Below are 26,405 nucleotides of genomic sequence, written 5' to 3' on the forward strand. Positions count from 1 at the left end.
TTGTGATGTTACTTTCGTAGCGTACGGACGTACGGCATGTCGTGCTCGTGGTTTTAATGCCAGTGAAGAAAAGAGCTGCACGCATTTGCTATTTACAGCGATTCTCTGTGCGCCATTGTTTATCGTGAGACTTGCAAACAAAAACAAACGTATTTTCTTGCTGCGTGTTGTGTATTATACGTGTATTACCCAAGGTGATTATTGGCGGCTACGAAGCGAATGTTTATTTTTACTGCTTCGGTTTGTTGTCTGAGCAATGCGTCGTACAGCAATCATTTTATCACGATGTACCCGTAGTTATTGATTCATAATGTGTTGAGTTTGTGTTTGAGCAAATTATGGCACATATGCCGTGTATCCGTAAATTGGCCGCGCTTGATCGTTTAACATGCAGACACCGAGGATGGTGAGAGACGTGCAGAGAGTTGGTGTTGCACGATGTTTGGTCCAGAGCGTTCATTTTCGAATTGTTCGTATTACAAGCTGAGATATTTATGAGTGGAACGAGTTTGAAGATATTCGGCAGCAAAAGCCGCCTTCAAAATGCTGTATCACTAATTATATCATCGTCTTGCGAAGCAACAAAGTGTCAATTGAGAACGAACTGTTGTGTAGTATTCGCCGCTTCGCTAGTTGGGAAAACGAAAATCATCAAAACAATTAATGAAATCGTGTAAGTCTTTGGCCAAACATAAACAATTTACGGGGCAGAAATACAACAAAACAAAAGCAAAATCTTGCGAACACGCACTGCATAGAGAGGGAGGTGTGTGCTGTCGGTGTGGTGGAAAAAGGCCAGCATAGGCACGCACACCACAATCACACAGCCCGCACCAACACAATAGTACCAGAGTGCAGGTAGAAGAATGTGCACCAACACACCGAAACAGGCCTTGTGTTTTGTGGCCACGTTCAGCTAAGCAGAGAGCAGCGCATATCTAACAATCTTCAACTTCAATTCCCGCTCAATTTTAAGGGGTTAGAAAAAAAGAAGCGAATGTTTGTATCTTGTAAGTGGATGTGGAAGTTGATGGTCGTACTACGGTGTGTGCTTAGCAGGCCGAAATCCGGACTTCGGGCATTGATTGAACATTTACAAACGAGTGATTTTTTCAGTGCTCTGAAGAGATTCTCTAAACTTCGATTCTCTAAACAGTATGTTATGGCTTGCTATGCTACAGAACATAATCTGTACGAACTACTGCTTGAAAGCTGTCTTGGCATTCTTCATGCTCGTTTCGCAATTCGCTGATTGTTTTCAAACCCTTTTTTTTACAGCAAGCCCACCATCAGCACCACCTGTCAAACCAAAACCGTGTGCACACAAGATCAGATTGTGTGATCGTGGTGTGTGATCTTGTGCTCCAAAATAGCTGAGAACCCCCCAGAAGAAGTGTGTTTTGAAAGTAAAGTGTGATGCAGTTCGATAAAAAAGCTACCGCCAACATTCCAAGTGTGCGTTGTGTAGCAGCGAATGGTGCGACAAAAAGCGCGTAGAGGAAAGAGGAAAGGGGTAGAGCGCTGGAAGGGAGAGAGTCCCCTTGTGTGTCACTTGCAGCTTGCAAGGGCGCCTGAGTGTGTAGTGTAAAGCCAACCACCGTGTGGCAGGCGAGTGAAAAATGGGAAAATAGTTATCTGGAGTTTCGTTGGCAACGGGCTTTGTGAGAATGTGTGTATGAGTGTGAGTGTGTGGGAGAGTCTGTTTATTCGTGTGCCGTTGGTAGCGGTGGCACAGTGAGCGCAGTGGAAAGTTAGAGAATGTTATGGGGCAAGGAAAAGCGCATAGAAACCTTCCTCCTTCTCCCCCGTCGTCCCGCATTTAGTGTGTAGTGTTAGCAAAAGTGAAATTGAAGCAAGTGCTGTTATCGAACAGCGCGCCGCCAGAATAAAGCAAGCGCGACGATACTGTGTGTGTGTGTGTTCAGTGAACGTGGCAAACACCCTCACCCCTTCATCCGGCACGATGGCAGGAAATATCGTCAAATGGTGGAAGCACAAGATACTGGGCGGCTACAAACAGTTCACAGGTAAGGTTCACTTATCAAGAAGTTGTGGGCCCAATCTCCACACAACCGCGACCACAAACCGCCGCTGCGTATAGTTGCGATATGGCGGCGCATAAATTGTACCGAATGGTATTGGTGTGCCCAATTTACTCTACCGCCATTTGTGTGTCAAGTTGTCAAATGTCGAATCAGTCATCTCAACCAATCAAAGCGAGAGAAGAAGAAAACAAAAACGCCAATAGAAATACAGATCATGAAAAGACGAAACGCGCCCTGAAAGAAAGATGGCCGTAATGGGTATGGATCCTTTGAATGGAAGCTTTTTGATGTATCCTGGGCAGAATCTATTCATCGCCAAGTGGTGCCACCTTCGTTCGTTTCGGCCTGCTTTGCCTTAACGTTGCTGGTGGTGGTAAGAAAAGTGTGTGCTCGGGAATAATCCCCTCGGCTTAGGATATGCTCTTTAACCTCGTGCTTTCCTTCGCCTCTCTCCCTTAAATTGCCAAATGCGTCTCCGATGGGCCGTACATCCATAATGGATAAGAAGGTTGGAAGGATGACGTGATGAAACCAAGGGTGGCACAACATTTTCCCTCTTTCGCCGAACTGCTTCGAATCGGTGTTGGAGAAAATTGCCTTCCATTCCTGCCGACTCTGGGAGAAGTAGGCTCAGCTTAAGCCTTAAACCGAGCGCTTATCGGGCAAAGAGGCAAAGGCCAGGCAACTTCTCTACTTCGCACGGCTTATTATTGCCACCAGCTTGCTTTGACGAGGTGCCTACAACAGCCGTTGGGGTGGGAGCAACGAAAACAACAATGAAAGCGGTGACTGGCTCGACTGAAAACGCCAGCCAAAAACCAATTTATGGCTGCGGAAAAAAATACCACCCCTTGCGTCGATCCGGAACAAGGCAGGGCATGAGCAAGCGGGGAAATGGCGTTTTGTTCCTTGGTGTCAATTGGCGTGCCATAGCACGCACGTTGCTTTGCCGGCTCTTTGCGCTGGGGTTTGCCGGGGTTGTTTGGAAAAAGAAGAGTGCACTCTCCCATTCATCAAAGATGGCGCGCGCGCGCGTTCGGCTGTGCTTGTGCGTTGCGTAGCAGCAGTAGTGGCGGCGGCAGCGGCGGCGACGGCAGTACCATCTGGCCACGGCGCTGCCTGTTCTGTTAGTGTGGTTAATTTTCACACCTCTCACACTCCCGAACGCGCCATCGCACATTGAGCCATTCTTTACACCGCAGGCCATTTTCTTCGTTACGGCAGCGTGTGCCTGTTGTGTGGCCCTGCTGTAGACCGATTTGGCAGATGGTTTTGACCCAGTTATAGTAGCGCTCGGAACAGGGCTGGGAGGGAGGGATGGAGGATGGGAGATGTGTGTGTGTGGGAGGATGCTAAAAGGGGTTGTAGTTCAGGATATAGCCGCGTTTGCGGGGCTTTGTGGCTGTTTAGCTAATCTTTTATGGCTCGCTCGAAATGATACGGCACGGTACTAAAACGAACGATTTATCTATTGTTTTTCGTTGTATTATAGTATTTAATAGTTCACATTACAATGTAATGGTACGACTTTTCTATTATTGCCAACAGAGATGGTCTCTTCCATCGATGGGTGTCAGTTTGGACGAAGCTTTGGGGCGGAATAGAAAAAGGTCGGACTGTTTTTTTCTTTCTTCTTTCTATACAACCGACACACGCAACATTCGTGTGTTATCGTTTGCCTCAAGGGGGAAGAAGGGGGAAAAGTAAGAGATATGTGTGGGGTAGGGTGATCAAAGCCCTGCCTTTAACCGGAGCCGTCATCCAACAAGTTGATTGCCGACGGAAACACTCGGGCTTGTGTAGGGAAAGGAAAGATTGGAATACGACGGCAACGAAAAGGTAGAAAAAGGAAAGGTTGCTGCAGTTACCGCACTATGCGTACACGCGGGCACGTATGGATGCGTGCGTGTTCCGCGTATGTGTGCGTGTCTCTGCTTGTGTGTGTGTGTGTGTGATGATCTTCAGCGTCATTATCATGCGTGTTCGTCCACCCACCGTCGGCCGTCTCTCACGCATGGGTTTTCTCTTTTAAGTTTTTAGCCTGCGTCCGATCATGCTGCTCTTCCTTCAGATGATCGCTCTCTCTCTCTCTCTCTCTCTCTCTCTCTCTCTTTTTCTCTTTTTCTGCTGCTGCAATCGCTGTCCTGCTCCTGCATTTGCGAACAAACAACTCACCCCCTGAAGACCACCACTTGCTGCTGCTGTGCCACTTCTGGTAGCTATTTTACTCATCTCATCTCCCGTCTTTCTCTCTCTTTCGCTTCCCTCCCATCGATTGTTATTCTCTCTCTCTCTCTTTCTTCCTTTCTTTGGACCCTACGTCCCTGTCCGCCCGTACCCGGGCGGGCCGGGTGTGCCGGGTTTCGGTCTGCCTGTGATCTTTCGGCGTTTCTCTTACTGTGTGTGTCTTTTCTTGCTCTTTCTCGACCGTTTCGACGGTTTATGACGCGAGCGAGTGCGTGCATGGTGGCTTCAGCATCCCTTCAGCACCCTTCTCTTCCCTTCTTCCCCTCGCCAGCCCACATGGAGGGTGCGGGGAATAGAGTATGAGGAACCAGACAAGCACCCCCGTTTGACCACCGTCCCTTCCCGTTCGTTCCATCGCGTCCCGCTCACTTCGGTCCCCGCTCGAACACCTTGTCTGCGCGGGGCTTTTCGATTCTTTTTGACCGCTCTGTTCCGTGTTTCGTTCCATTGGTTACGCGTCGGCCCCATCGGCCTTCCCCGTCCCCTTCCTTCACTCCCTTGCCGTTCTCTCGTACACACATGTGTGTGCCCCCGTGCTGCCATACCATTCGGTGGCATTCCTATTTCGGTCGCGTTTTCGGAATTGTTCCATTGGACCGACCGACCATCAACCCTCCTACCCTGCTATACCCTTCGTGCACCACACCCTCTGGAGCATCCTTCCGCCGCTCGTGTGTGGTGCGGCTCTCTTGGAATCCATCCCACCCCTTAATAGACAGTGCGCAGTCGCGCGGGATGTCTTTTCGGTTTCTTTCTACTTCTGCCGTGCCGTGCGTGTGTGTTTACGTGGATCTGTATGTATGTGTGTGTGTGTGTGTGTGTGTGTGTGTGTGTGTGTGTGTGTGTGTGAAACTGTTGTTTTTTTACATTTATCTTTACTTTTTTCTTCTACATTTTTTTCCCTCTCTTACATTGCCTTGATGCATGTTTCGGAATCGGACCAGGAGGGGTCGGGTCGGCTGCGTTCTTCTTTGCGTTCATTTTTGGCTTTTCTTTCTTTGCTGCGGCTTGTGTCTTTACCTTCGCCGTTCGGTGCGCTTTGTGTTGTTTTCTTGCCCTTCTTCTTCATTTGCGTCGAGTTTTTACACCTTCCTCTTTCTCTATTCTCTTTCTCTCCCACTCTTGCTCACTGTCCCATCTTACAGTGGCGTTCCTTAATGTTTCTTTTCACCAATCTCTTCACACACGTTGTTGGCGTCTTGGAACATCAGCCTTCCATGAACCGAAAAAGAAGGAAACGACGAGACACCAGGGGGGAGGGGGGTGGGGGAAAGGGATGGTGAAATGAAAAGTGGATGAAAGCAAAGTATGAAAGAGGAAGCCGTGAACGCGTGGAAGCATAGATGAGGAGTAGGGTACGTTACGGAAAAGATACGTGCGTTCTCGGGATTTTTTGTTGTTGTGAATTCGTTCTTACCGCATCTTGGGCTGAGTTGAAAGATCGCATACAGTGCGAAAGAGAAAGCGAGAGAGAGAGAGAGAGAGAGAGAGAGAGAGAGAGAGAGAGAGAGAGAGAGAGAGAGAGAGGCAGGAGCGATCCCGTTTTCTCCTCTTCGCTTCTAAGCTTCGATCGTTTCATTTTCTAGGTTTACGGGAAGGATTTTTCCCTCTGCTCTGCTTGCTCGCTGTGTGTTTCTATGTCATATTCAACGGTCATCGATAGCCTGCCGTATGCTGCTATGTATGTGCCGAGAGCGTGCATGCGTGTGTGTGTGTATGTATTTGCTTTTATGCTTTATGCCGTGGAATGGGACGGCATCCGACAAAAGCCGTTTCTTACCTTGTCGGTCTGCTCTTCCTCCGCTGCTACACACTCTACACATCCTGAATACACCCGGATGGTGAATGTTTGGCGGTGAAGTCTACAATTCGTTTTACCTTTTTTTTCGGTGCGGCTTTTACATTTACGCACCCGTACGCATATTAACACACACCGGTCGTTTTTGTTTTGTTTTTGGTGGTCGAGAAGCAGAGGAAAGAAGGCGGCATCAAAAGTGATCAGGACGATCGTTTGAACCGATCTTCGCATGCCTGTTGGTGGAGGTTTGAAGCAAGCTGTCCGAACAATAGGATTCAATACGATAAAAAAAGCGTTGACCGAATAGAATTATGATCGCTAGGAATAGTAAGGAAGCGAAGGGAATGGTGTCGAACGAGAGAGAGAAAGAGAGAGAGAGGTAGAGAGAAGAAGAGGGAGAGGGAAGAGAGAGGGAGGGCAAACAGCAAATGAGTAGGACGTGAACGTGGCACCATTCGAAACCATCTGTTCCGGGCATCACCGTTTGAAGCATTTGATCGATCGGTTTGTGGATATTTTGTAGACTAAATGAGAAAAAAAAACATGTTGTAAATTTGGTTCGTCCTAATCTTCGCATAACTAAAACGCGAAGTAACTCGTTGGAAGCTACGCTGTAAAACTTTAACAGTGGAAATGATGCTATCAGCATTTATACTAGTTCGTTTCGACCAACGCTTCTTCTTTGGCACTACAACTGTTGTCGCTCAAGGACTGCCTGTACCACTTAGTGGGCTTGGCTTTCAGTGACTTATTGATTTCCCCCCATAGCAGGAAAGATAGTCAGTCCTACGTATAAGGGGATGACGGACCATTCGGGGAATGAACCCATGACGGGCATGTTATTGAGTCATGCGTATTGACAACTGTACCGCAGGACAGTGCTTACCTAAAACTATATTACTGAAACATGCATATTTAAAGCTTTATTGTGCGTGTGGTTTTGTGCTTATATGGGTGTTGGATATGAAACTCGACAACGTTATAATAAACAATGTTATTGCCTTTTTAAGTATGCTGGACTATAAAACACTGCCTGTTTTGCTCAAACAATTGACACAATATTGAGAGTGCTAATGTTAATGCTAGGAGGGATCCTTGACATAGCAAGAACGGCACACGGGAGTATGGGTTTCCATCCACTTTATAAAACACTTGCCTGCAAAAAGGGACTTACCTGTACAGTATGAAAGAGAATAATAAAAAAAAGCTTTTTACACGGATTGCACCCGTTCTAGGAACGCGCTAGGTGCGGCTGCCCGTTTGCGCATCGGATGCATCGTTGTGCAGAAGGCAGAAAATTAGTGCAACTGTGAGGAAAATTAAGATAATGGTAATGATGCCTGGTTACACCGGGGAAAATGTTACAACCGCGCGAACGGGCTGAAGTGCCGTGCCGGTCCCATCGCCGTCCTGCACGCCACCGATGCACCGATCCTCTCCCATCCAGCTTCTTTGCTGCTCAGTCGCGCTGCTGCGGTGCCTGCATCTTCTTGCTTGTCAGCACTGCCAGCGCGCTCCGCACAGTGCAGAGGGAAAAACTTTATCGCCTTTCTACTGCTTGCTGGTGCTGAAATATGGAAGCGATGAAAATTGTAGCCTTTTGTTTGTCTTTTGTGTTGTGTTGGTCTCTCAGTGGTGGCTGCTCCAAGGTTCCTTTCGATAGTTCCACATGGTACGCATGGTGTACTGCAGGACGGGGGGAGCGTTCGCTGATTCTGTGCTGCAATTGCTGCATGGAAGGTAAGGGTTAGGCTGAGCTTGCTCTCCTGGCATGATTAGTATTTTATCCGTAACTAAGGGAAGGGCTAATTTTGAAAAGAACGTTACGTTGCTTCGAGATAAGAGGGTAAAGAGAGTTTGCACAAGTGGTGGAAAGTGGAACAATTTCCGGACCATTGCCAGTGATCATCTATGTAGATGTGTAAAGGCCGGGCTACATTGATCGTACTCGCAAGCGTAATTTTGATTTTCACTAGCGCATCTGGTGGCGGCTGACCGAAGCATTTTTCCAAACAATTTGGGGATGCTCCAGAAAATACGTTATTTTTCCATGTTTTTCACTTTAACTGGACTGGAAAAGCTTTGTAATTGATAGATCAATATGTTGTGCAAGTATTTTAGTCGTTTTCGCATAAAAAAACGGTGAAAAAACTAATTAATTTTGAGATTCAACACGACCATTCCCCGGACGACCAAAAAAAGCTTCCACCAGCCGCCGCCAGATGCGCTAGTGAATATCGAAATTACACTACGGAGTACGATCAATGTAGCCCGGCCTTAATGTGTGGAACTCGTGTGGTTTTGTGTATTTTGTTAATTATAAGCACACAATTATTTGCCTTAAAAGCTACAAGGTTTATACTTCTAAGAGCTAACAGTGAATATAATTCACTTAAGTAAAAAAAAGAAGAAAAAAATAGTTTGTATACTTCAGTTATAGCAGTCATATATAGCTTTTCCGCTAATAAATCATCTATTCTGGTAGGTTTGCAACACGCTTGTTCTAAATAGCAAGTGGTCTTGGAGGGACAACCTCATCCCCTCCCCCCACTGACGTGTTTGTTGGTTTTCGTTTCGTGGTTCCAATCGCCAACAGAACTGATTTCCTGGTACACGATTATGCAACATTGTTGTTCACAGTCATTACCGACATTGTGGTCAAAAAGTAACATCCAATTCCAATGTAAAATTGCTCAAATATACAGCTGGCAAGCGCGTGCAGTTTTCTTTGCTCTGCTTTTCGAAAAAGTTCAAACGTTTGCCAGAAATTGTTGAAAAACAAGAAGAGAGAGCGAAACGGTTTGTTTCTTACACAAAAGCCTACAATTAACGATGAAAAGCCGATGGTGCTGCTGCAGCAAACGATGGTGCTTGTTTTTTTCTCTCTCCTATATTGGGCACCTTTTTGGCGTCCATTGGCCCTACAGATAGTTGTTGCATCTGCAGAAAAGCAGTAAAGATGCATTCTTTTTTTTCAGCAGCTTGCAAAAGTGCTGGCGGATATGATTAACATTTTTCCTCTCGACAGTCGCTCGCGATAGGCAGAATGAAGCATACATATGTGCATTTAAAAAAAAAAACAGAAAACGGAAGAGCTTAAGTGGGAGCATCTTGCGATGAAAATTGCTCGGTCAGGTTATCATTTCTTGCAGTGTGACCAAATGCTTTAATGAAGAGAGCAGCAACAAAGAAAACGCTACACTTCTTGATTACCGTTTCGTGAACGCAACCGGAACCAGTTGTTTTCTGTGTTGAGGCTTTGGAAAAGAGGCTGGATAGACCCGCGGACCGTAGTGCACACTAAGTCGGATGCTCCGGACCAGGCAGGCCCAGGGCATCGACACAATAATCGACAGTTCTTCAATTGGAAACACTGCGAACTGGGAAACGACGACACACTGGGGACGTGGCGACGCATTATATTTCCGCCTCACATTCTTGCACGCGGTTTGCCTCTCGTCAAAAGTGCTTTATATTGTCGTACACATTTTTCAGCCATACTTGCTGGTTTGGAATTTTGTATTGAAAAAATTAACATCGCTGCTGGTTGTGTGTTGTTTGTTGTGGCCCGATGCGGCCGCTGCACAAAGTCTTTTTGAGAAGCCGTGCTTTGTTAAGTTTGTCCCGCAAATGTCTCTGCTGAATTTGCTGACCTCCAGCTGCTTCCCCATGGCCTGATCGTCCTCTTTGGCATGGCAGAGCATTGCTGCGTTCTTTGCGACTGCCTTGAGCGCGTTTGTGTACTGTTGAGGCGGCCTCTGTGTGTGTGTGTGTTTTTGTTTCTTACCGATGTCGGACTTAGTTGCAATAAAGACGAGCCACGTTTTGCCAGATATTTCTTCGATTTTCGATGCTCTGGCGAGGATGTGAAATTTATAAAGAGAGCAAAGAAAACCGTCACCGAAGACCGGGGGGTGAGTCGTAAACAAGGAGATCTGGTTTATTTTGCCTTGAGATTTGTTTCCATTCGTTCGGTGGTTACGCGCCAAACATTGCATCTTGAGATTTTCGCTATACTCCGGTATCACTGGTGGCCCCCAAACAAATGCAGCGAGGTTTTCGGGCGAGCGCACGAGGACCTGTCTGTCTGGGTATTGTATCTTGTCCAGTTCTTTCTTTTCCCCTGTTCCTAACTGCCAGCATCTACGACAGGTATCGCGATTGGCGGCGTTGCTTTTTTCATTTCCAAAACGTTATTATTTCCCTTTGCTTTCGATCCGCATGGATGAATGGTGAATGATTCCGTTAGGCAAGATCTCTTTTGCGTTCGCTGTCTGCCAGTCTGGATATATTATGCGTATGGAAAAGGTAATGTGAACAAAAAAAAAAAGAAGAAAAAAATCGCTCGCTTCCGTTGCAGTTAAATTGAATCCATCTGTCACTCAACAGGCTGCACTGCCGCTGTTTCGTCGTCTCCGGGGGGTTTAACGAGAACCCGACATATCTGCAAAACCACATTCCTGCTCGCTTCAGGTTAATCCATCGTACTGGCTTTGATCGGCTTGGTGAAATTCGAACACAACTACAATTATAATGATGGACCTTCGTTACCAACCTTGCGTTCGGTTGGTTCTGCCGTTTCCTTATTTGCTTAATACCCTTGCCTCGTGATGATGGTCACTGATGCGTCGGTAAATGCTGACGTTTTGCACTTTTCATGACGAAGACATATGGTCCATTCCTTTCTGGCTACGTGACAGTTGCTCCTTTTTCGGTCAAAGAAACTGTCAACCAGCTACGACGGAGGCTGTTGAGTTGTGTTCGTTCGTGGTTTGGATGACGTTGTTCGATAAATTATTAGAAAAAACAAAGAATTATTTAAAAACTCCCCAAAACCTCAAAAAATATTGTGGTCATTTTTGCATCCACGTATTTGAGTGCTGATGGTTATTTCTTTTCTAGCGCGTCAACAGGGGCTACCAATGTGACGATGCCATTTAGCTGCAGCTATTTCCGCCTTTGCCGGGACTCTGTACTCACAAACGGGGTTATAATTATGGTGAGGTGCAAAATGCGCATCACTCCTTGGTGGCTGTTGTTACGCTACAGAAAAGCTATCGCAGATCGCGTGCTTCTGATCTGCAGTCGTTGTGAAAATACCGTTCCACTTGCGTGTTGCCCCAGCGATTGCACCCAAGCTAAACCGAGAAGCTGACGCTCATGCACCTTGCTTGACACTCCATTTTTTGCGGCTTAAAATTCTTCGACACGCACGTCACCTACATGCATGTGCACACGCAGGTCTTCGAAGAATGTTGGAAAGCGTTGCTAGCAGTTGCGTTTTGCAGTTGTTACGTGGCAAACAGTTTACAGTTAACAGAAGTTTATACAAGGTAGGCTCCATAGGCTATGATATGAGATAGTTCTAGCGAAAGACATTCAAGCTATGTGCATCATTGACATCAACGTATTGATATTTGCATCATTAATATCTCATAGTGCTTAGGGAAGACGGTCCAGTACATTAATTGAACCCGACTGGCAATGTAAAAGCAGGTTTTTCTTTGCAAAATACCCATGGACTGAGCTGTGCAATTTAAAAAGAGGCATGAAAATTGATAAAAAGAGATATGGAAGGTATATTTAAGTTTTACCTATATGCCTTGAAATTTGTATTCCGAACGAAGCTGGCCATCGTAACTCGAAATAATCACAAAATCGGTGATTCCATTTCAACACTAAGATCTAGTGACATTCGGCTCTTCCGACATCCAAGTTTGGATTCCATCAAAGACTTTACAGCGAAACCGTTCCATGGTGGAGCTATACTCTACTGTAGCATTTAACTCTCTATCTTTATTTTTGGCTTGTTCTTTATACCGTTAAAACTCCTTTCCCCATCATCATGATGCCGCTGTATGCCCCTGGTGTGCGCTTGTTTACCTTCCCGGTAAGGAAAAATGAAGCTCTCGGGTGGCAATGGTGATGACTTATTCAAATGGAATTTTGGTAAATATTGTACCACTTCTCACCGACCGCCTATATGGACTGTGAAGCTTGCGTAGTAGACGCTGGCGCATAGATCTTCTATCCAAACAGTCGAGTTTCTTTTTTTTGAATGTACACTCCCGCCTTCCTCGGTTCTCTTGGGCACTTCAGCAGTGTTCAGCAACTTGTAACACGTAGAAATAAAAAAACGTGTACGCCTTTGGCCAGTCATTTTCACGTTTTTTACCTAGGATTTAATATATTGCAGAGCTTGGAAAACTTTTTTCTTTCTCAACTACTCACCATATATAAAAGTAGATTCGCTATGCTTCAGTGTTAATAACACGATTGGAAAACACAGAATTTAATAACTAACATTAACACAACTTAATGCCAATCATGCAAGGTTCATATTCTATACTTTTACAAAAACAAATAGCCGTTTTGATCTAAAAATAGATTCGACGCTAAAACTGTTCAATCAACAATTTTCGTCCACAATCACGCGGCATTGAATCGATTACAATCTGTGCCTGGCTGTGACTGATGCCCCAATGTGCGCTGCTGGACCACATTTCGCCCGCGCAATCAACCGAGAGCGTTGTTTCAATATTAATTAAAAACAATTCCATAGCGCGTCTAATAGTTTACTTACTTCACGCGGTTTATGTTTTGCGGCCAACCGTCAATGGGTGGTTGGTGCACCGCCAAACACCGCCCCGTGGTCATTAAACCTTGCTATAGGTGAAACGAGCGATGTAACGTAGATTGTCGGCACGGAAGATATAGCCGCGCACGCGAGCACTCCGCCTCACCGTTCCTCTCGAGGGGTCCTCCTCCTTTTCACATCAAAGCCCGCTGCGCCGACCGACAGACAGACCTGGGCCTACTCTGTGGAGCAGAGAGTAGTTGCTGTGGCTGTGGGGCGGCGCCAACCAAGTTTGCAATCGCTATTCCGCCGTGTTGGCGCGATAATGTGCGCAATTTATAGTTATTGTTGTTTCAGGCATGCGAAATAGTGCCATTAGACGGGGTTTTAATTGATCGATTTTGCTCTTTTTTCCCCTTGCCGATTTCTTCCCACTACTATGGCAGTAGTACCTTCGGGGGTTAGTCTCGGGTACCTGATGGTAAGTTGCATTAAGTTGCATGGAGTGGTTAATCATGGATGGTCGTTGTAATAGTTGGGAACGGCACTGGCAGAGTCTGACACAGAACACATTCCAGTGGTTATTGAATTATTGCCCATTGTGATAGTGTAAGATTTAAAGTTTGAAGCGAATGCGCTTAGTGTTATGGAATGTTGAATACATCGCTGAGTGTTTGCCATATCAAAATTATAAGTATTTTTACGATCTATTTATGATCACAATCTCAAGTTTAAAGACGCTCACAACAGGCTCGTAGTATAATAAATAAATGTTGTATATTTTTATTTGGATACTTTTCTTATTCTTTTAGAGGGAAGAGACTAGTTTACAGATTTCAAATATTCGTTTAGCGTTTCAAATATCAAATTCGACTTCGAGGATTTCGAGGATTTATCGTACTTTCGAGGTTTTACCGCTTTATCGTGGCACCGACCCAAAATATAAGCGATGTTGAGTAAAGAGATGATATAAACACCACTATTCATTACAAGTTTTAACCGTATTTCCTTCCTAATCTTACGTTTATTTGCAGGTAAGCTTAACAATCAACGAAAACATGTGGCCATCTTTTTGCATCACTCGACGGAGGACAGGTTCAACCGCGTTTCATATCAGCAACTATCTTCTCGACAATAAGTACAACATTTTTCCATTTCCACGACCTTTTTTCACTGCTTTACAGTGACAGGTGAGCAAGAGTGTTGTTCTCCTTTTCATCTGCCACGGTTCAACGTCCGATTTGTGTGTGCACAACGACGCGAAGAATGAAGCGGCCAAAACTACTACGACATACGGCGGTGGTCATAAATACATGGCGGAGGACGGATTAAAGCGGTTTAAAAAGGGGGTGAAGAATACACATTAATGGCCGCATTTGCCGCACATAAGAATGCCACACACACATACAAAAAAGATCTATTGTACGCGCTTACTTTAAGGCGCGCCGGTCCAAAATTCATCAAACCAGGAAGAACTCTAGATTAGTGCGTTTCCCTCTTCTGGCTGTGTTCGTATAGCGGCACTCCCGGAACGCTCATGCGATAGTGGCGGCAAACGCGCTGAAGAGCGCTGCGATATATAAGTTAATGACGATTATTGTCGTTTAATGGACGCACAACTGTGTTGTTTGGCCAGACTGTACGCGTCTACGGGCGGCCTGCCAGTTTGGGCGGTGGCTGAGATGCTGCCCGTAATGAACGTGAAACACTCTCCCAGCTCCAGCACTGCCGCCGTGTCCTTTCTGTCGATAGGGGTGGCCATGGCCGTGGGTCGCTGGCAGCGGATGACTGTTTTATTATTATTATCTTGAATCGGTTTTCTGCTTTTGCTTCATCCCACCGTTCTTCTCGGTTCGAGTTTTTATTCGTTTTGAAAGTTGCCAAGAAAGAAGGTGAAGACGAGATTCCATTTGTGGATATCAAAAACCTTGCACCGGCGCGTCAATCGCGGCCCTCCGCCTGTCGTCTTTCCAGAGGTTCGGTGAAGTGATCGCGGGAAATTGAAGGGAATTTTAATTGATTACCGTTAATTAAAATCTCGCACACCCACCACCACCACCACCATATCATCCTGCCTCAGTTGGGGAGGGAGCCAGCATAGAGATGCAGTGATTCTCGTGCATCCTCGGTTCCGCCGGTCTCGATTACGAGCGAGAGATGAACACAGAATCAAATTATTCGGTTTTGATACTTGCCGCGCTCAGATTGAACCGCGTTTGTTGCTGTATGCCGTATACGGCCGTTTGGTTGGCCGCAAGAGAACGTTATCTGAGGCCCTGGGTCGTTAAAGTGGTGAAGCGTATACGTTGTTGTTTTTTTCGTTAGGAGGGCTTAGCGGGGTCTGGTCCTCAAGAGATCATGCTTACAGTGTGGCCTACGTGGTGGGGTGCCTTTCATAGGAATGTTTTAAATTTTAGATTTAGAGTGTCCATTGTAAGGATTTTTTTTGTGCCGCAAAGGCTTCGTAAGACTACAAAACTGATGAGCGATGAGGTGTAAGGCGACACATGAAACATGCGTGGTGACGAGAAGAGAATTGGAGAGCCAATGCTATGGAAAGCTTTTGCATGTCTCGAAAATAATGAACAAACCCTTCTATTAAATTTTCCTCAGTCATAGGCAGCTGAAATATTTTCAAAACATGTAATGACATTTCTCTTTTGAAGTTATCTGATTTGGGAGGAACACTACGTGCAATAAGATGCCAAAGAGTTGATATTACGCTTACGGAAATAGGATTAGTTTTTGCGTGTTTTGTAATAAACAAACACGTCCCGCATGACATACTACAACATTTGTAACACACCTTCGGTGTCCCTAACCTTATTTTGGATCAAAAGGCTGCGCGACAGATAGCATTAGATACAACAAAACAACGCTAGAAACTGCCGGTGTCTGTGATGATTGTTCTTTTGCAAAAGGTTTCCTCAAAGTTTGAAATGTGTTTCCATTTCATTCCCGCAAAAGGCGAATCGAATCGGGTTTGGATGGGATCGCCCGCTTAAGGAAAATCGATGAAGCGTGCACAGCGAAATCATCCTCCAGCGGGGCCAACGAGATGAAACGATGAATTTCTTATGCAGTGGTGCCTTTCCACCCGCCTTCAATCCCCACGAGTTTCGGCCCGTGCGTTCTTTGAAGGTTTAACCTTCCCTGATGGTGCCTGTCGGTATACGACGGTTTTTTTTTCTCTCCCGTTTTTCTTTGCCTTGCTCTCTTTTGCTTCTCACCCGCCGATCGGCCGACCCCCGGTAAGATCTCATGCCGATCGTCGCTTGATCAATGCCATCATCTGCGCGGCAACGGCGCACAAGCAATATAGCGGCAATAGAGCATCATCCGCCGCCGCCATTGCCAGTTGGCCGCTTCCCATTCTGTGCGCTCCTTCCCGTGCACCCACCTCCAGCCTGCGCTCTCGTACATCTTTGGAACCGTGAACCCCGTTCGCTCCAGCATCCATGCGCGGGGTTGCCCAAAGCCTGGTGTGTGGTGTGAGAGTGTGCTTGGTGGGGCTTCAAGGGAGTGAAGGAAGGTGCGCACGTCGGCGGTGTAACCCTTTGAATCTTTTTCGAGAGTTTAAATAAATGTGCCTTTCCCATTCACTCGCTCGGCGTAAATATGTTTCATCTCGCCCTGCTCGCAGCTCTCGATCACATCGATCCTCCTCGCGCGCGGGTTATTGCTGCGTTCCCCGTGTGCGCCGTTGCGCTTGTAAAGCGAACTCTGTGCTCTTTAATGCGTTTTTGTGGCCGGGCCGCCATGAGGTTCGCGGATTGGCGGTACGATTTGAAACCCGCGTTATGGCCCACACCAACACTCTCACACGTTTAATGAGAGAAAAAACAAGGTGGATTACTATTGCATGGTGTAGGCTGAGTGTGTTCGTTTGCATATTTTGCGGATCAATTACTCGCTCTACAATTAGAATAACTTTTTTTTATTATTTGTTATTTGATAGTTGTTTTGCTTTGGATCATGTGTTTGGTGGATGTTGTTTATTTTCAGAATTACTATTTGTGTTGGTGTCATTCGTTCCATTGAGTGTGTGATTTTTAAAAATATAAGCAGAACAGACTGTTAGTATGTGTAGGAAAGTCTGACGATTGTGAGCATTAAATTAGAATGGTCGAAAATGTGCAGCTACCTTTTTCGTATACAAGTTGCTCTTGACAATAAGAAATTTTTGCCATAGGTTCATAGTTAGTTCATTGGAACCCTTTGCATCTGCTTACAATCAAATATACACAGTATTTTCGGTTCGCCATAGCATAGCATCTTTTCCGCTTCTCCATCTGGTTGATGCCAAGTTATGAGGAACCTTTGGCCCCCTCTCCGATCGTAAAAAAAACAAGCCGCACTCGTATGGTCAGTTCGGCTGTGCGCTTTTATCTCTGCATTCGACCACTGCCTCTTCCACAGCGCTGGTCGGATGCCGTCGTCGTCCTCCACTCCAGCGAGATTTTGTTGCCTTTTTTCTTCACTCTCGTTGTCTCTGGTTCTCTTTCCTGCATGTATGCACGTGTTACGGTCCCGTTCCAAATCGCTTCGATCGACCAAAAGAGGCTTTTAATGTTTTCCGCCATTATGGACCAATGCACCCTTCGCGTGCATTCTCTCCCCATTTTCACCGTCCAACGCGAGGCTGTTCGTGTTTCTCCAGTTTCTGCTGTGTGCAGGCTCGGCTGTATAATGTCTTACACCTATACCGGTAAGCTGGCAGGCCGCGCTGTGTTGTGTGCCGCTACACTTAGACCACTACTTTTCGACCATTTGTGATCGTACGATTGATACACCCGCGGCTGCTGCTACTATTTGCAGCTCCGGTCGTGGTTGCGTTTTTGCTCGATTTATGCTATATGAAAAATGGCGAATAACAAGAAAAATAAGTTGTTGGTGAACTTAGGATTAAAGCCAAAGGTTGTGTTTAAGTGCTTTGTTTATTACTGCAAACCTAATTATTATAGTATTGTATTATTTTAGTATTGTCGGCATGCATGGATGAATATATATTGGCCAAACTTGAAAAAAAAGATGGTTGAACTGTGGCTATCTATCAATAACACACGGTCCGGTTTCACAGATCGTTTGATCCTCTGCCGACTTGAGCGAAACCTAACGAAATCATTCGCCACAGATGGTATTCCTGTTCAAGCGTAACGGCTAAACGTTTGTGTCGTTGATTTCACCTCGGCAGTAAATACAAAAAAATGTTTTGTTTCTCAACCGCGCACATCGGGCTAGGAAGCCGTTTCCCTTGCTGTAGCGGCTATCCAAGGGCAGCGGCTGGAAGAAGGAGAACTAGGACTGTTGTTCAGACGTCGTTGTAAAAATTCCCATTTCGGTTGATTCGTCACGGTTCGGTATTAGTTTCGGCTTTAGTTCTGGATTGTGTTTAATTATTGGTTGCTCCGAAATGGAACGAAACGACCGAAAATTAGCTCTAGAGCAAAATAGTGCTTTTAGTGAACAGTGAAGCACCAAAACACCAGCTTGATTTGACCGTCAATTTTGGGTAACGGTGATTTAACATTCATCCTTTTTAATCGTTAAATGATCAGTACTTACTCAATGATCAACTTACTACAAGTTGCTATGAGAAAGCTATTACAATAATGAAAAGCATAACTACATATTTATCATTATGCTATTAGACTCGCACGCAGTAAGTGTTGATTGTTATTGTTTTATAAAACAACGTCACCACCTATTTTTTGTATGAGTAATAGTGACTACATACGACATGCAGATAAGAGGTCAAATCTTCAATACAAACAACAGTAACTACAAGAGAATGGGCTATTTATTTATTCAATACTTTTTTATAGGACTTGTATTGACCGATTTAGAAAACAGTTCCAATCTGCATCGAACACAGTGCAATGAAAAATGCATTATATACAAATGCACCGGAAATCGAGATTGTATTTTATTTTCTTCGACCTAGAATCGGGTACTGGTGCTTTTCGTTCGAGTCAATGTTTGGTTATCCCAAAGGTTATCCCGGAAGTTTCTGGTTTTCATCTGCTTGACTGGACGGTGTTGCTCCATAACAGTAATGCCTGGTGCTTATGAAATATGCAATGGTCTGAGGGAAACACTCTTCACAATACTGTGCCATGAAGATATTCGCTTTATTTTTCGTATCAAAACAATACCTCTTATCTGGTTTATGATAGTTTTTTCATTCATTCTCATAATTTTATTATTATTATTATTATTATTATTATTGTTGCTGTCGTGTTGTTGGAACTCAAATCAATTTAAGGATTATTTTCATCTGCCAGTCTGAAACTATTCTAAATGTGGGGGCCTACTTTGTTTATTATTGATTTGTATAAAATGACCGGTTGTTATATATCAATGAATGTATAAAAGACTGATCCCGTGGTACAGTCAAAAACTTAAGTTAACAACTTACCCGTCATGATGTATTAATGAGTAAATGTATAAAATGAGACTTTAACATTTGCCTTATGCGCATTTGATTTTTTGAATACTCTTTGAACAATAAACGTATTTCACAAGTCAAAAAGTAGGTAAAATTATGTTTATCATTTTGTTGCGACACGTTTCTTTTCAAAGCCTGTCTCTTTTTTTAAATTCACGACGTCTAGAGTATGTTCGATATGTTTCCATTTGTCAAATGTAAGATTGCTTGGTGTCTCTATCTTTACGAAAGCATGTCCGCAACCGGATCCTCTTCGGGCATCGCCCGGAACAAATCGCTTCCAATCGTCATACCATCATTCTTCATCAGCTTGCTAATTATATCAATTTCACCCGTAATATCCCCCGAACACCAAGCGCTACATCTCAATTAGCCACACCTTGGCGTGCCGTTGCACAAATTGTTTTGTGCAAGCACCATCTTTGTACACACACTCCACCATCCACAGTGATTGAAATGCTGGATAAAAAGTATCCGGTAGAATGTCGGACATCGGATATACACACCGACGGGCGTTATTATTGGACGAGTGGTGGGAAATGCACCGGTGCAGCGCGCATAATGCTGGTACGCTATACCGGATGCGTAGAGCCGGGCCCATCTATACATGGGGTTTGATATCAATTATAATCGTCCGGTCGAGCGGACGCACCCTGAGGCTGGCTGGTGTTTCATGGTGGACGTGCCCATGCGTAACGCAATCCTCTCCCACAGTGGTAGTCTCATGTTTTGCTGTTGCAACTTCGGTGGTAGGCCGCAGTAATCACAGCAGCGCGGAATGAGGTGAACCGGGGGTAGTAATTGTTGCGTACCGCCATCACCACTTTTCTTGTCAGCGACAACACCGGTATATCTAGGAGACCTATCATTTAGCTGTGACGGTCGGTGTGAGGTGGTCGTTATACTACTTAATTGTTGGCGATATTAACTATCGAAGGAGCAGTTGCGCGATCTGAACCCAACGATTGCAACATTCTTTCATCGGTCTCGGCGCGAGCTACTAGAGGTGATCGAAGATGAAGATGTGACAGATAAGAGCTTAGTGTCTGTGTCTAATTATTATGACCGTCTGGTAGGACGCATAGAAACAATGATTGGAGAACTAAATTATAATTAATTCGTTTACATGGGTCTGGATGCTTCCGCTCTCTGTTGTATAGATCTTGTTACTCATAGCAAATAAACACGGTCGTAACTGACACCCGGTGTTATGCAAATACATGTAACCCTATTGTTTTTCATTATTCGACATCTATACAATCATTTAGCATACATTGTACGTTTGTGTATGATTCTCATCGTATGAGTGAACATCCTATATTAGAAGTTCCATTTTTTCATATGTACAAAATTCAATAGTTGAACGCTTTTTAGTTGGCATGCTTTTCAGTTTAACGCTCAATAGTTGGCTGACATTTAAATTAAAAAGCATCCGTTTGTATCGAAAACCCGGTTTTTGAAAAATTAACAAAAATCTCATGTCTTGTAGAAAAAATTCAGAAAATTTTTGTATGGAAAAACGTGCCAAAGCACATACTCAATAGTTGGCAGGGAATCGAAGTTCAACCAGTGAGTTCGTACTGTATTCAAAAATTGGAATAACTGACGAAATTTATCCCACACATAAAATACCGTATACATACCGTAAAATACTCAAATGTCGAAAATCAGGGCTGACTCCTTCTCTTTATAGATTTACAAGTGCTATGAATCAGTACAGTTTCTACTGTACAACAGTTCGTAAATGGCGATGGAACTGGAAACAGATGGCGATGCCGTTTTTCTTTACAAACCCTAGATTTTGACCTGGACAGTTTCGGTGCCTTCACAGAAATCGATGCTGTGGGATCGTTGAAAAGAGAATGGTGATAAGTTGTAGGGTTTTGTATGGATGACTAATTTTCTTCGAAAATCCCTTAGGAAATCGCCTGCTGGAAACATTAGCTACGATTGGACAGCTTGGGTGGTATTCAGCATTTTGCGTTGTGTGTTGGATTTTTTTTTCATTCAAACGCTGTCCTGACTTGCTTTTAACAATTTATTGAAATAGAAAGATATGATTCTTGCAAACTATACAATAGAAATGTGTATTATAGTAACCAGCAATGAGCGTAATTTGTTGATTGTGTGAGTGATATTTCCATCTAAGAAAGTTGCTTATGTATTAGACAAGCGAGGAAAACACAAAAACCTTTTTGCTGTCTGCTCATATTCAACAAGCCATAGCCATTTGTACGTTGTTTTGAAATGCAAAACATGCCCGATACAACTTCATTTGTGGCATTGTATATGCTGATGCTGTACAATTTCAGACGTCGGCTGTACTTGATTTATATGCAAAGGTGTCCACAAACTCCGTACAACATCCAACGATACCAGATTACTTGTACGACCACTGACCACAATAGACGAGCCGACATGCAGTTTCTCGTAGTTTCTGTCTGCAGGTGGTCGTCGTTGATTGCCGTCTCCGTCAATATTCCCTTTACCTCTTCCTCTTATAGGCTTCCGCTGCCATCATCGTTCCAATATGCCTTCGTTGTGGTCTTTTCTATACCGTTATTACTCTTTCTCTTGAAATTGCGAGATCGAACTCGCCGTACACTCAGCATGGTGAAGTACAAAAGTATTGGCGTTTCCTTTAAGGGTTTGCTTCTCAGTCATTCCCGGCGTATCTCTAGCGGGAAAGTTTCACCAATAGCGCTCCCGGCGGGGTTTCTTCTATTGCTAGATGAAACTCTTCACTTGTCCGTGGACCTGTTCGTTGCTCTGTGTTTATTTGTGTGTGTGTGTGTGTGTGTGTGTGTGTGTGTGTGTGTGTGTGGTTGAGGAATTGTGTTTCTTTTTCTCTCTCCTGGGTTCGTTTTCCCCCTGTCTGCATTCGTCTTTGAATCAGTCACATCTGACAGCCGCTCTTCCCCGGAGATGTGTACTTTTTTTTGTTTTTGAACGGCATCGTGATGGAAATGTAATTACGAGCTCCAAACGGTAAATAAACTCTAACCCTACCGCCTTGTGCTGATCGCTCTATGCGTCAGTAATTGTCGGACAGGTCTTTGTTGGAGGTTGGAGATCTTTGCACGAGAGGATTTTTGTGCGGATCTGGAGCTTTGTCGTTGATTGGGTTTTCCTTTGCCATGGCATGGATTGTTGCACCTCACTGGATGGTTGTCGCCATCCGGTATCCGGATATCCGACGATAATGGTACACTATATACGATGACTTTAGCGTGAAGCGACGATGACCAAATTCATACCATTGGACTTGGAAGGCGAGGAATGGAAGGTGTTATGTTCAGACGAATGCGTCGTTACATAGCTAGTGGTATTGATTTTTTCATCACTGAGATACTTCCATCATTCTTTCGTCACCAGCAGATTATTGGGTAAACACTAGAAAGAATGACAATAATGAACAATATATAGTCCGTTGTTTATTTTGGGAGTTTTTTGGACTACAGTTTGATAAATCAACTAGGCAATAGGGACCGATTTTAGTTCGCGAATATAGAGTTTGTAACTGGAAAAGACAAATTATTCAACTACTGCCAACAAAAGGAGGTAAAAAATAGCAAATATAAAATCTACCACTGTTATCAGAAGTCCAAGATGAGTAAAGCTAAAAATAGTGGATAAGTAATAATGGTCGTTTTATTCATGTCCGTTTTGAATTTGATAATATGGGTTGAACAATTTATTATAGTTTTCTTCTGTATGCCCATTATTAAGTTGTACATATTAAACACAGTATTCATCTTCAAATCAAATTTCTAGTATCTTGATCCGCTCAGCGATTTAGTTGCAACGATTTTATACAACCTGGTTGCTTGAAAATATATCGTACGAGGATTTATTACTTCCATAAGGTCTTTAGTATGGAAAAGTGGGGGTTCTTAAGCTAAAAATGGCTGCTTTGTAGGTCACCGGTTTGTTATGATAAGTTTGGTCTGCAGCATCTCGGTGGGCGAGCCTAGTATTTATCCCTAACGACAGCTTGTGTGTACTTACTTTCGTATGACTTGTTAAAAGCAATGGTCTCCCGTAGGAGCGTCCGCATTAGTATTCACATTGGCCCAGCTCTACGTGAGCGTTTTTTGAAGAGTACTTTAACATCCTTAGCTGTTCGTAGTCCCCCGAGGTCCTTCTTTTAATGTAGATATTTTTTCCTGTTCCTGTTTCGTACTCTTCCTTTGCTAAAGCATTCTCTTGCACGTTGTAGCATTGATAGTCGGAACAGTTCCTCTAGTTTACTCTACTTCTTTCCTTACCGAGCTTTCATTATGCTCTCAGGATCGAAATTGTGTATGCATAACACATTCCGTCGTTGGCCTGTTTTTACATAATTCGGTTTGACCTTCCGGAAGCTGTCTTTTACTTTGGCTCGGATGTCGTTTGTCCTTCTTTCTTTCGTTGGTTGAATTATTTTGAGCAGTATCTCAATGATTACTACATTTTAACATTTTAAAAATAAAAATATTGTTTACATCGATTCTTATATAAATGTCTAATCACATTTTTTATACGCTTTTCATTTACAGGTATGTCTAAACTCGATAACCAATACGCAAATAGTTGTAACGACTTTTGTGACAAAAACTCATCATTCTGTTTTGGGCGAGTAATTTGCAGTATGTAAATGTTTTTTTTGTCACAAAACTGAGTACATTGTCGAGTGTATACAACGAAATATGAAATATGTACCTTTATTGTTGATATAAACTTTTGGGATGACAGCTGTCGTCTGAAATCACTTGAATGTATATTCTATCTTGCTACACTGCTTGAATTTGGTAGAACAGCAAAATGCATATATTGTAAACCCAATCAATTGGAAACCATGAACACCAAAACGAATTGAACAGTAGTTTTGTTTTTGTTATTTTTCCATCACGATAAAACGATCGATAATTTCCAAAACATCGGATTTTGTTGATAAAAATAAATCGAAAATAGCAGCTCCCTTGCATGTGGAAGTGAGAAACTGAACAAGGACGATTGGGATTATATGTTTTTTTTTTTACGGTACGATTGATATTTCACCACTGGGGAGACGTGTTGAATTTTTGCTCATCCATATGAATAAGTGAAATCCTATTTCGTTATCAAGACAGGAGTGCAATGACGATTTCAATTTGCTGCTTTTATCTCTGTGTATAATCCAGCTATAGGCAAGGAAGATGAGATTTTTTTTCTCCAATTTCTATTATTATTTTGGCGTTTTCTATCCCAGCATCTGATGTTTGAGAGCGTTTTCAATTGGTGTTTGTACATAATTTATGGGTTTTTGTATGGAGATGCGCGGCAAGCATAGGTAAAACACTTGTTAAATCACGGAAAAAATCTAAAACAAAATTCGTAGTAATCTATTTGCATTGAAAAAAGGAACTGATATGTTTTTTATATATAATGGAATCATGATTTAGTTTAAATTATTTTTACAGATATCTAGTTTCAAAAGCTAAAGCTATTAAAGCACTGTTTTGTTTAAAACGATGGTCACGATATCAAAAGCACCTCATGCGAGAGTACCATATTCCATTAATCAAACTCCAGTTACCATTTCCGACTTTCGTACCGACATCCGGTGACAAAACGGCGACACACGTCCAGAGAAGCCGTACAGCCATCCCGCTGGGTATATTTCCATTTCGTTTGGAAGGTGTGAAAGAGATGGAGAAGAAAAAAACCTTTCGATTGGGGTAGAAAAGAACAAGGATGATTGATTATCATTACGTTTAATCACTGTCTGTCGGGTGGGCCTCCCGATAGTCGAACAACAAAATGCAAAACGTGAAATGAAAAATTAAAACGATCACACCACATGCGTTTTGTTTCAGCACACAGCGTCACTCGCGCAGTCACTTTGGTAGTTGTTTTCTTCAACACGTTGTCAAACAATGCACGCCGTGAAAAATTCAAATTTGTTACTAAAAATGTGAAATGAAATGATTTATTCTTGAAAGTGCTACTTTTTTTTATTTGAAAATGCCATTTGTTTTAAAATTAGAGTTGAACCAATCCCGGTTTTGTAAGTTTGGCGTCTGAACATTTAAAAGCAGCCGCATTCGTTCATATATACTTTTGAGTCAGTCCTCGCAATGAGGGTCTGGTTAGTTTAATATCTAATTTGGTAGAAACAATATACGCAACCTCTAGACTCTGTATCCTTGTTTTATTAGACAAAATAGAAAAAAATGTACAAAAAAAAATAATAATAATGAAACACATAAAGAACCAGGCATGTTCTGCTTTCGTCGACTGGTTTTGATTGTGTTTGTTCAGTTTTTGAACAAATTCATCAGGGCATTCCTTGTCGAGTGGAGGTATTCAAATTCTTTTTTTTTGTGCTATGTGTATTCTTTTCACCTCCTGAGGACTTTAACCGGAGTAGAAATTTCTCATTCAAGAACGGGATGCATTACAATGGTTCTTACCATGCAGGATCGTGCACGCTTGAGTAGTTGACCAGGAAACGAGGACCACCGTGACATAGCCACCGGAAGATGGTTGTCAAATCTGTGGCCTTTTTTTCATTCATCGTCGTTCGTAACACAAACCTTCGGATGTTTTTTGTGTTCAGTTGTTTGACATACCAACCGCTAGAGGAAGTTCCCTCGATTTCGGGACATGTAAAGTACCCGATGCGTCATTTCACAATGAATGGAAACGATTTGAAGTGGATGGAGTTTTTGAAAATGGAATGTGCGGAAGAAACCACTTTAAGCTAGAAGGGTTAGGCAATTAAACAAAGCCGAATCAAATCCCTTAGCATCAGACAGGTCCGATCTTTGAAGATGTACTGATGGAGCGTTCTTTGAAGTAGTCAAAGCGCTAAAAAAATACCAAATCAGTTTGAAATGGTTGGATGGTCGTGGATTGGAATTAGTAATCATTAAACTTCAATGATTATTTCATCTAACATAGGCATTTTATCAAGTACTCTGTTAACATGCTTTACATGTTATATTAGCTCATACAACACATTTGAACCATACCATATATGTGACGAGTTTGGCAGAGACGAAATTTAGTCCGAACCAAGATCTCTACGCTTGCGGGGCCGAGTCGCTATTTGGGAGGAGATAAAAGCGTCAACTTATTTTACATTTATGACTGGTTGTTTCGCTGCTGTTGCTGCCATCATCGGGCTCGCTCTTTTATGGGACTTTTATTAATTCGGCAACTAAGTTTGAGCTGAGCAATCAAAGACATTAGGCTGGGTGGCCCAAGGCGTACGGTGCTTATCCGTCTCACATGCTTCTCAAGATGTGTCAGTTCCACGTTTGCAAA

General features: G+C 43.5%; 1 protein-coding gene across 2 annotated transcripts in view; it reads left to right on the forward strand.

Moving 5' to 3' along the window:
- LOC120956620 (protein naked cuticle homolog) overlaps nt 1–26,405 on the forward strand; it is a 45,403-nt gene continuing 18,998 nt past the window's right edge. The window contains exons 1-2 of one of the 2 annotated variants that reach the window (XM_040378244.2): nt 1–194; nt 1,279–2,027. In XM_040378244.2, the coding sequence (XP_040234178.2) occupies nt 1,964–2,027 (64 nt within the window). In that variant the 5' untranslated portion in view covers nt 1–194; nt 1,279–1,963. The other variant, XM_040378245.2, reaches the window with a different exon arrangement.

Source organism: Anopheles coluzzii, chromosome 3, assembly GCF_943734685.1.
Source record: "Anopheles coluzzii chromosome 3, AcolN3, whole genome shotgun sequence".
In the NCBI taxonomy this organism is placed as follows: Eukaryota; Metazoa; Arthropoda; class Insecta; order Diptera; family Culicidae; genus Anopheles; species Anopheles coluzzii.